The sequence below is a fragment of the Gadus morhua genome, chromosome 19, assembly GCF_902167405.1.
Source record: "Gadus morhua chromosome 19, gadMor3.0, whole genome shotgun sequence".
Lineage (NCBI taxonomy): Eukaryota > Metazoa > Chordata > Actinopteri > Gadiformes > Gadidae > Gadus > Gadus morhua.
In genome coordinates this window covers 10,796,377-10,807,960 of record NC_044066.1, presented here as the reverse complement: position 1 = coordinate 10,807,960, position 11,584 = coordinate 10,796,377, and the positions used below count along the sequence as shown (strand labels likewise).

At 44.2% G+C, this 11,584-nt stretch overlaps 2 protein-coding genes across 2 annotated transcripts; both read left to right on the top strand.

The window, feature by feature from the left end:
• The first annotated feature begins 1,778 nt into the window (after positions 1-1,778).
• Positions 1,779-3,764, top strand: ved (ventrally expressed dharma/bozozok antagonist). The gene is made up of 3 exons (XM_030341289.1): positions 1,779-2,298; positions 2,521-2,804; positions 3,102-3,764. The coding sequence occupies exons 1-3, from the start codon at positions 2,022-2,024 to the stop codon at positions 3,486-3,488; spliced, it is 948 nt and encodes a 315-aa protein (XP_030197149.1). The 5' UTR covers positions 1,779-2,021; the 3' UTR covers positions 3,489-3,764.
• A 2,070-nt stretch (positions 3,765-5,834) lies between these two features.
• Positions 5,835-8,238, top strand: LOC115531926 (transcriptional activator protein Pur-beta). The gene has a single exon (XM_030341290.1). It carries the CDS (start codon positions 5,876-5,878, stop codon positions 6,788-6,790), a length of 915 nt encoding a protein of 304 aa, XP_030197150.1. The 5' UTR covers positions 5,835-5,875; the 3' UTR covers positions 6,791-8,238.
• The last annotated feature ends 3,346 nt before the right edge of the window (positions 8,239-11,584 follow it).

Sequence of the window (11,584 nt, the reverse complement as noted above, 5' to 3'; positions counted from 1 at the left end):
GGCTGAACGGGAACTGGCAGCGACTGCAGAAAGGGACAACGATTGGGGAGTCCTGCAACAGACTGAGCCAAAAACACTATTGAAAAACGTATATTTGTGTTCATCACTTTATAGGAAAAAGGTTTATGAATTTATATTCTGCTCGAAAACGTTAGTGCTAAAGCATAAAATGGAAAAATGACACAAGATCACCCTCACACACACACACACACACACACACACACACACACACACACACACACACACACACACACACACACACACACACACACACACACACACACACACACACACACATTCCATCAAAGCATGGCCAACCTAACCCTACATTCAATTTATATTTTTCGTTAGTCCTTTAAAAATAAATTAGATAAATTGTGAAATTATAAACAAGGCTCGTTTCTGGCGCCACGATTCCTAAAATGGAATCAGCTTTAAGTTGAGGTCATCCCAACTATTGTCCCTCTATCATAGCTCTGAGAGGGGATCATGGGATCAAGTCAATTGGTCTGCCATTGAGTTGATAACGCGTAATAAGTGGCGTTGTCATCCCTCCCTGTGAAAAGACCCATAGCCTTCGCTTTTAGACTACTATCAAGACGACCAATCGGAAGACTAAAGACATGTATTTTGTGTGCAAATCGTGTAAAGGGGGCGGGGGGGCTGCGGTGCTAGCAATACATTGTGCGTTTAGGGATTAATCCGCTCAGTCTCAAAACGGTCCTCATTGATAAGATAATTGGAGTGCTCGCAGCGCCTGAATAGATCCGGGGGCACTGTGCTCTGCTATGCTATCTGCCCCTCTCCCAGACGGCTGTCTCCGGGGAACCAGTGACGGCCGGTGCTAATAGCTCATTAAGAATACCGGCCACTTCAAAGGCACGCGGGGGCTTTGATACCTACAACGCCCAAGTGACGCCCGAGTCTCCGAGACGCAGAAAACAGGCGCAACGCGCGGAATGTGTAGTTTTGTATTTTCCCATAAATGAGTTACTGAATCAATGTGCCTCTGATTTTACAAAAAAAAAGGTTGGTTTATTGGGCGACAGACGGTTTTATAGACATATATATCCTACATAAGATAAGGAAACTCAAAGTTTAAATATTATTGCAAATACATCAATTCTCACCCATTACGCTTTATGGATTACTAATTCCCTCCTCCCATAAAGTCTGTTTCAAATTAGGGATTTGTAATCCAAAAGCCATGTAAGCCATTTCATATGTGGCAGGATTGTATAATAAAATCAAATTGCAAGTTGAGTGCTCTGACTTAAATGACCAATGGCATAATACCTTGCTAGATGGATCTTCAAAGGATTGTTTACATTTGGAAAGAATCTCATGCACAAAATATGTCAGCATTTTTGATATACAACCATACAAAATAATGATCAAAACATATACACTTGTGGAGAGACACTGACTGGATTTTTAAGACGAATACACAAATACACAACACACACACAGACGCAGACTACAGTACAGTATTTACAACATAAGAGATAGTGGCATCAGATGAGGGGCTGTGTCTAGTGTCTTGTCTTTTTTAAAAGGATGGTGGGGGGGGGGGGGGGGGGGGGGGGGGGGGGGGGGCTGGTAGACTGGCTGGAGCCGTAGGTAACAGCCTCATTGAGGGTGATTGTAACATCTTAATTACTCTAGTTGTGAAAACTAAAGGAGGGAGGGGGAGAGAGGGGAGGACAAGAGGCTTTGATCCTTGACGGAGGATGTCTTTAAAGAAAAAGGGAGAGAAAAGGGGAAGGGGTAGCCCTGGGAATAAAGAGGCGAAGCCGGTGAGCAGCAGGCCACTTCTAACTACTTCTCTCTCTCTCTCTGAGGACACTCGACAACACACACTGAGGATTTACCTGCCCTTTCCTGGATCCAACTTTCCATTCGTTTGAATTCACCCAGAGAAAATCCAAGGGGTTCTAATAGTTTGTGGTTCTCATCTGAAACAGTGTTTTGGAGGGATATCTAGAGTTGTAGACTGTATCTACGAGAAGCACTTTGTGACAATGAGGGGACACTTCTCTATCGAGTGGATGGCCAAGAGCAGCCTGTCTGCAGAACCAGGGAGCCCGTCGGTCTCCACCACCATCACCACCCCAGGATGCAGCACCTCAGGAACGCACTCCGAGACCCTGCCTGGCTTCTACTACAGACCCAGGCCTGGGACGGAGGCCAGCAGCGGCCCTGCCGCTACCCATGGCTTCCCCTCCAACCCTTCCTTCCCCACCAAAGAGGCCGGTGTTTCCAACCAGGAAATCCCTCGCAAGAGCAACAACCAACAAGGTAAATTCAATTATGAACCACTCACTTTAAACGAATTAATTACCAAATTGCCACAAGCGATTTTTACATTAGGAAAGACAAAGTTAAACTCTCTTCCTGCGAGTGGCGGATCCCAGATGAATGAGTGAATTAAAAGCTTTCAATGGATGAAAGCTAAAGTTGATTAAAGATGGAGTTGCACAGATTACATTGTCTAATAACTCAATTTTCCCCTTCTTCCAGTGGCGGAAACGGAGAGCGGTTTCAGCAGTGGCACGGAGGAGGAGACCTCCGGATACGAGAGCGAAGGAGGTCGCTCCCTCTCCTCCTCCACCTCCTCCTCCCCGGTGGCTCTCCCCCACAGCCGGGGCCTCCCCCCTCCTCCCTCCCCTCAGTCCAGGAGGCCCCGCACGGCCTTCACGGCGGAGCAGGTCCACAGCCTGGAGCGGGCCTTCAAGAAGAACGCCTACCTCGGCACCCAGGACAAATCAGAGCTCTGTCGAAAGCTCAACCTCTCCGACAAACAGGTAGCAGTCCGGCCCTCGATCAACCCCTCACACAGGACCACGTTATTAAACCTCAGAGGTTAAATCATACACACAACCAGCATTTAGTAGGGCTCATTCATGGGCATCTATAAGTATTACTTCTGATTCTGGTTTTTAGTTATAAAGGCACTAGACGATCCTGCCCCCATAAATATTGTAATGTACAAGGCATGACGATTTGGGATGGGCGAATCGCAAGAAACGGGGACAAGGATATCTGATATCATTGGAGTTTCACGTTAACCTAACTTCTTCTTTGGTTCCCCCCCCGACCAGATCCGGAACTGGTTCCAGAACCGGCGCATGAAGCTGAAGCGCACGGTGCAGGACGCCTTGGCCCATGCCTGCCAGGCCCACGCCGTGGCCACCCAGTTCCTGCACTACCCGGACCTCCCCGGGTACCGGCCCGCGCCCTACCCCCAGTTCGCTGCCTCCCCGCCGCTGCAGGAGGTCCAGTCCTCCGTCGCCGCCCAGCGCCACCTCCACCCGTACGGCCACCCCTCCCCTGCCACCACCACCACCACCACCACGGGCCTGCCCAGGGACTCTGGGTTCTTCCACCACCAGTACCCCACCCTTCCAGCGGGGATGGTGCTGCCAACCGTGGCGTCCGGGCATCTGATGGCAGGGTACCCGGGGGCGTACCCCACGCAGCATTATTAACCCTGCTGCTGGAGGAGTGGGGGGGGGGAGGGTGCAATGGCTCTACCGGGTCATCTGAATGAAGCAATTTCATTGATTGAATCTCATCATTCCACCGTTTTATGAGTGAATATCTTTAATCAAATGCAGAAAAGAATGGAATGCATTGTAGAGATTTTATAAAAAGTTATAACTGGACCTTTTATATGTTGTTTGGGTATCGTGCAATAATGTATTGTTTCGTGTTTTGCTTAAGTTGATAGGTCTATTTGTGTTGTATTTAAAACGGAAATTGTAAATTGGTTGTGTTTATCTCGACTTTGTCATTGAATGTTTTGAAATGTGAAAATGCAATAAAAGAGTCTAAGGTTTATGTTTGTAAAACAATAGTTGCCTTTGTCCTACGTGCCTCTCACAAAGATAATTCAATATGAGCAGATAATACAATTAAATCTTTGTTTAAATAAAATTAGTAATTCTACTACTCAAGGGTGTGGGATTTTAGTGACCTCTAGCGCTGAGAATGTCGATTGTAACAAACTAAATACCCATCCGCCTCAAAAACAGCTACGGTCGCCTCTACTGGCCTGTGTAGGTATTCCAAAATAACGTAATCGTCTACGACAGCTTTTTAAGGAAATGCAATTAGGCCGTTCCTTGATAGCATCATAAATTGTATTTACTTAGTCTATAAAGCTATAGATCTAAACTTACAAGTAAACGAAATGTATTTAGTTTCTAAAACTATAGGGCTACGCTTACAAGTAAATCAGCGATTATCATTGTTACCATTTAATAAATAAAAAAGGTTTTCTCCAACGCCGTTTGTCCGTTCTTGCTTGCTGTAGAAATATGGAGTTACTTGCTTTGTGGAATGAGAACCGCTCCCTATGTAGATCTAAAGGGCTCATTCAATAAAAACATAACGGTTCTTAGTTTCATGGGATTATACACCAATCTTAATAATTATAATACATTTGTGCAAAGCAAAGAGCGTTCCTTAAATTGCCACCAAATTATACGCACTACAGCTGAACAATTACATGTAGGCCTAGTAGTAAGAGGAGATGAGGTAATGCAATTGCGGGTTAGACTGTAACATAAAAAAAAGCAATGACACACTCACTTTCTATTGAGTCGCGTGACGCTGTGGGTTGGAGCAGCGCCAGTGAAGCAGCTCCATCGTCTGGATATAATGAGTATTGCAATACAACATTTTCAAGGTGAAATGAAACCAACTGAAAGCCAACACTAATGTCACCATGAGAAGCCATTCAAGAAGCTCTAAATCACCAAATCTTAACACAACGCTGAATTAAGAAGTCATAGCAAAATGCATATACCATAGATATACCTTGTATGAACAAAGTAATATGATCTTCTTAGTAATGTAAAAATATTAATGTTTAACAACAAAAAATAGATTTGTATCGACCGATTGAAACCATTTAATACATACACGTTCTATCATATGCTTAACACAGGATAATCATTATGTTAAAGAGAAACTGAATTAACAAATAACTTTAAAAGGTTAGATAACTCACTAACTAGGCTTGAAGATTGCATAATCATGCAGCCAATAAGGGGGTGTTTACTCGTTTATTAAGACCATGCATAATCAGTATATAAAGGAACTATTGGCAATGAACATTGCAAAACCAATTCATACAAGTCTACCTGGTGGATGCGCGGGTGACGATGTTAGTAATGTATATGTTATTATTGACATTGCTGCCTGGGCCACATCTATTGGTGTAGTCATCACCTTCATAGCCGTTTTATTTCACTCCCACCAATTATATTTAGAACTGATTGCCTGTGTAGTGGTGTACCCCCTTAAACCTTCCTAGACTGCAAAGGCGTATAGAGAATGTGGTCACATTTGTTATGGTTCTTGCTTGTATCAAAAATGCATGTGGGTCTTCATGGGGGCATTTTAGTATGGGTATGGGTATGGGTTTGGGTTTTAGCGTGAAAGTTGTGTTACATCCAATCGATATGTATATGTGTTAGATCAAGACGATAAATAATTTGCTAATGAACGTTTTACGTTATATGGTTTCGGTTATCTAGCTCCTCTGATACAATTATTGCAATAACAACGGAGTAACTGTATGCTATAATGTTATTCTAAATATGTTTAATGACTCCTAAATATCATAACAAGTACATTAGTTGAAGAGAAAAAATAAAAGTTGTGTGTCGGAATAACCGGAAGCTCGAGCTACACCAATGGTCAATGAGACACACAGTGAGTGGACGTGATTGGCAACATCCATTGACCAATGGCCGAGACGATTCCGCATGTACTGTGTTGGGTTGGCCAACGGAGGGCCAATGAGAGGGCCGCTAACTGATGGGGAAAGAGCGTACAGTGAGCGCCAGCAAAAAAAAGCAGAAACTGAATGGTGGTGCTGAAGATGGCGGATTGTGACAGTGGGAGCGAACGCGGTGGTAGCAGCGGAGGGGGAGGCGGTGGAAGCGGGTTCCAACACTTCCAGCGGGACCAGGAGACCCAGGAGTTGGCCTCCAAGCGTCTGGACATCCAGAACAAGCGCTTCTACCTGGACGTCAAGCAGAACAACAAGGGCAGGTTCATCAAGATCGCCGAGGTGGGGGCAGGCGGCTCCAAAAGTCGGCTGACTCTGTCCCTCTCGGTTGCAGCTGAGTTTCGCGACTATCTTGGGGATTTCATTGAGCATTACGCCCAGCTTGGGCCCAGCAGCCCGGAGCAAATCGCCCAGTCCAGCGTGGGGGAAGACGGCGGGCCAAGACGAGCGCTAAAGAGCGAGTTTTTAGTTCGGGAGAACCGCAAATACTACCTCGACCTGAAGGAGAATCAGCGGGGGAGGTTCTTACGAATCCGGCAGACCGTAAATCGTGGACCCGGCTTTGGAGTTGGGGGGCCTGTTGGCGGCATGCTATCCGGCCAGACCATAGCCCTTCCGGCCCAAGGGTTAATAGAGTTTCGAGACGCCCTGGCCAAGCTCATAGACGACTATGGGGGTGACGACGAGGAGTTAGCTGGGGGAACCGCGGCTGGTGGCCTCGGCGACCTCCCTGAAGGTACATCTATCATGGTGGACAATAAAAGGTTTTTCTTCGACGTGGGTTCCAATAAATACGGAGTTTTCCTTCGAGTCAGCGAGGTGAAGCCTAGCTACAGGAACTCAATTACCATCCCATTTAAGGCCTGGGGAAAGTTCGGCGGAGCCTTCAGCAGATACGCCGAAGAGATGAAAGATATTCAGGAGAGGCATCGCGATAAAACGTACGAGAGAAGAGAGGAGTCTGAGGCGGATGACGTGGATGACGACTGAGTGATGTGAGAGACAGCTGATCGTCCAAACTCGTCTACAGAAGAGTGTACTGCAGAATTCCGCAATGACGGTTTAGGTGCATGACGATTCGAGCTGAGATAGCCTACTAAAAAAAATGTCGTTTGTGGGGAATATTAATGTAAAGTTCGACAGGATTGGATTATTGTGAAAGTCACGTACTTAGTGAATAACGACTTTATGTCTGGGAAAAAAAAGAAAGAAATTATGCTTCGAGAAAAAATATCCTGCTTAAACCAGCAAATCGGTTTTTCTACCTACAAAAAAGTACATATATTTGCAACATAGTTATATATATTTAAAGTAAGGGTTTTAAATCGACCCCGTTGTCATTTACTTTTCTGGTGGTCTGTCTGTAGAGAAAACCAGCATCCATTGTATCCATGTTCCAGCCCAGGACTCCAGAGTCGAATGTATGGGATTCTCCTGCCCATGCGTTGCCATGGCAATAGATAGATGGAGAGCAATATAGATTCGTTTCATATCGGGTTGAGAAGATAAATCCTAAAGTTATGTAAAGTTACTGTGGGGAAGGGGATTAGCTTTTTTAAAAAAAAAGCTTATCTGAAACTAAACATTAACTTTAATGTGTGGGTTGATACCATCTCAACCAGACTTTTGCAAATGTCGAAATTGGACCACTAGTACAACGGATGGAGGTTGGCCGATTCACAAACGGATGTTGGAAGCGCCAGGAGCAAAGAGTCACGTCATAGTCCACGTACAAGCAGCCGCTGTGCTAAATCTGCTAAGATCTACACTGTGTGGAGGGAGGACCCATCCTGGTACAGTGCCCTGCACGTGCCCGGCCCACCAAACAGGAAACCAGGCATCCTCTCGTGCACAAGACTTTATACCACCAAAGCACTACTACAACCAGGAGAGACCTATTGTTGTTTTTTATTAATATGACACTGCGGGATTTCAAAACCATGTATAAAAAACAGCGGTGTCTGTTTGACTCCAAGCTCTGCCAGCTCAGCGTTTCAACTGCAGGGGGATGAACACAAACCCACAGGGGACCATACCAGCCTCCCCATTGACACTCCAAGCCGACGCCTCCATTGCACCGGACACACTGGCAAGCCTCGCGACAACTGGTGCCATTCAGGCCCCCGGACAGCTGACACAAAGATGGATGATTTTGTTTTGGCTTTCTTGTTTTTTCAACAAAAAAAAAAACTATATTGATTATAAACTACACTAAATGCTAGCTACACTATATGTAACGAGCCAGAAAAGATATTTTGAAATACATAATGTATAATGTAAATTTATTTCAAAGTAAGATTAATTTCATAAAAAGAACCAAGACGGGACAGGAATGTTCACTTTTTTGTTGTTAAAAGAATCTCCTTTGTTTCCCCTAGAGTGAAGATATAACACTTGAATGATTAAAATGAAATTAAATGCAGCATATAATGATGTGATACTTGTAAATCATTGTCCGAACATACATTACACGTAAAAATGTTTCAGGGCTCTGCCAAATTTTCTACTTTAGAATGACAGAGTTCTCATAATTGAAAACGTAGGAACGTATCACCTATATTATTGTTACTTTACAGCTATTTCCATCAGATCTAACTACATTTAAATTCAGAATCAATGTCCCTATGGGAATGTAACCCTAGGCAGACGATATCCTGGGATTTGAACAGCTAAGGGTGGGCCTACCTCAATCCAGTATGACGGGTTTGGTTTTAGTGAAGGTTAAAGTTTAAGAGTAATATACTGATGGGAGGTTACACATTTTGTAAGCTAGCCCTTGTTTATATTTATCTTTATTTAATGGTTATGACACACCTGGGATGTCAAAAGTGGATAGACTTTCAAATGGCTTGTAATGGCCATCAACTTCACACCTATGGCTAAAGGAAGTCTGGACGCTAGCTATCTACATCCAGTCTTATTTCTGGGTCTGATGAAGTTCATTTCCAAATACAAACTACTCCGTAACAAGGACGCTTTGCACGTATCACATAAAGCAAAAGCTTCCTTTAGCAGTGTCTCCGTATATTAGTTATAAGTTTGTGTGTGTGAATGGGATGACGTGTGTTAAGACATTTGGACCCCCCCCCCCACCCCACCCACCCTGCTGTCATGGCAGCTGCTTCCCAGGGGCACTTGGTTAACCTTGTGAAGAGAGGAAGACGAAACCATTCTATTGAATAAAACAGGACCCGCACACGCACCCGCAAATACACACACACACACACACACTTCCATGCCTTAGCAACACCACATTCATTTAAGAACTGAATCTCCAACGTCCTATGTTACTCAAGTCATGTTGTCTGGGTTGATCAATCTCTTTTTCTGGAGGGGGATGTAGTAGGGAAGCCGGGTGTGTGTGTGTGTGTGTGGTTATTTTAATGCCGGAGGCCGAGTCAGACTGACATTCCTGATGGAGACAGTTGTGCCTTCAGCGTGCAAACACACACACACACACACACACACACACACACACACACACACACACACACGTACACACACACGTGAGTACAACAGTGAGATTGTGTTGAGCGGACTTGGTATTTGCCATGACTCGGCTCACAGTCACTTGACTTCCTCCCCTAATGCCCTGATCCGGATCACTAGGCCTGCTACTAGACTACTGGGCTAATGTTTGTCATACATTCCTGCCTTTGTTCTAGAGTATAGTACTGTAAGTGAGACTATTTAATATAATATAGTATTTTGATTATTGTGTGTAAGAGTATTTTTTGTAAGTACAGTATTGTATGGGAGAGTATTGTGTTTAATGCACTAGAGTATTGCATCTCATAGTATTATGAATAATACAGTAGATAGTATTGTATTTGAGAGTATTGAGAGTAATACATTCGAGAGTATCGTACAGAAGGGTATAGTGTGTAATACATTAGAGTATTGCATATAAAACTATCTAATACAGAAGAGAATATTGTGTGAAAGAGTTTGCATTCGAACAGCAGGGCTACTGCAGTGAGTAAGCTATGAAATACCTCACAGTGCAGAGAGCCAAATGGAACAGATTATATTCTGCAGTCTTATCCTCATGCCAGAACCACCATATGCACCCTAATGGATGTGTTTGTGTGTGCGTGTTTGCGAGAAAAAGTTAGGACTGATCACATCGCATGAATAACATCCTAATCCTGGGAGAAAGACACACGTGAGCAAGCCCGGTCACATACGGAGGGGTCGGCACCAGACGAGGAAGGAGAAAGGCTGTTGTCTGAAGATGTGGAGCGGGGGGGGGATGTGTAGGGCTGAGGGGGTGGGGGTGGGTGGTGCAGAATGGAGGGAGGGAAGGAAAGATAGAAGGGAGGACCGGAGAGGATGGGAGTGTGGAAGAGATTTTAGCTTAGTAAAGAGGAAGCCCTCTACCCTGCTCCAATGCCCAGCTGCTGAGTCTATATTTAGCCTCTGTTGCCATGGTCCCCAAACGTACGTGGCAGACCGACGTGCACTCGCACAAACACAGTGAGTGCACGTGTGTGTGTGTTACTGTGTGTGTGTGTGTGTGTGAGAGTGAGAGAGTGAGAGAGAGAGAGAGAGAAAAGGTGTGCGTTGGCTGCGGAGGAGTACTTAATTCCCCTTAACATCTGTCTGTGTGATTCAACACATGGGGCAGTGTAATTTGAGGTTAAAATACAATTTCAAGAATGGCATTCCTCATATCATATGATAAAGTACGACCCACCCCCCCCATCGCTGGGGTGGATGCCATTCCACCCCTCTTGAATTTCAAGAATGAATGGAAGTTTTCCATGCGTAACAAACAAAACGACAGCACACTATGTGGCTGTAGACTAATGTGGGCACATTTAAAGTTCAAGTGCATCCAAAAATCTCCAAATGCATGTAGAGCAGAGGTACTTAGTGAACCATGGTGAGGGGGCGGGCGCTGAGAGACAGTCTGGATTACTGCCATTCACATATTGAACGTTGAATGAGTGGAGAGAGCCATGCCCTTGCATGCTACAGTATGCCTGGAATTCAGTCCGTGTAATGAACCGTACCAGAGCACTTCCTGCTTTATCTCGTATCAATGCAGGTCATGGGCATGACAGAGATTCATATTTAAATATGAATTTCCACACGTATGTTTTTTAAGGATGCATGGCAGCAGAACACCTAACAAAGAGGCTGCTCATGAAATCATCAGCAAAAGGGCAAAAGTAATTTGCATGCCCCAAATTAATATTTAAATAGGAAATTCCACACGCATTTGTTTTCGGGATGCATGGCAGCATAACGCATACAGAAAAGGCTGCTCAGGAAAACATCAGCTCTTTAGTTCCGGCACAAAAGGAAAAAGACGATCTACACACACTTTTCGTGCAACATATTTTGGTATGGGTTGGGTAAAATATGATTGCATTAGAAATATGTATAATTTGCAAAAGGGATCAACATGTTCTATTTTTAAAATGCTACTATGTGGTTACTCATCTTTAATTCACAAACTGCTAAAATGATCCATATATTATTCCAACCACATACTCAATAAGAAAGCCCTTATTGACATTATTGGGTGATTATAGAAGGGACAAAATTGGTGATTATATTTAAATCTTCCCATTAAAAGTAATAGGAGTGTTTTACTCCATTGTTATGGTGGAGAACGATATTACAGAGCCTCCCGCCAGGCAACGAGTAAAGCAGTATATTTTATTATCAATGATTATAATATAACTATGATTTTAACCTATGAGAAGAACATGAAATATCTCCCAGAGCTGGGTTGATATGGCTGTTTATCAGAGCAGACAAAGAACAAAACGACAG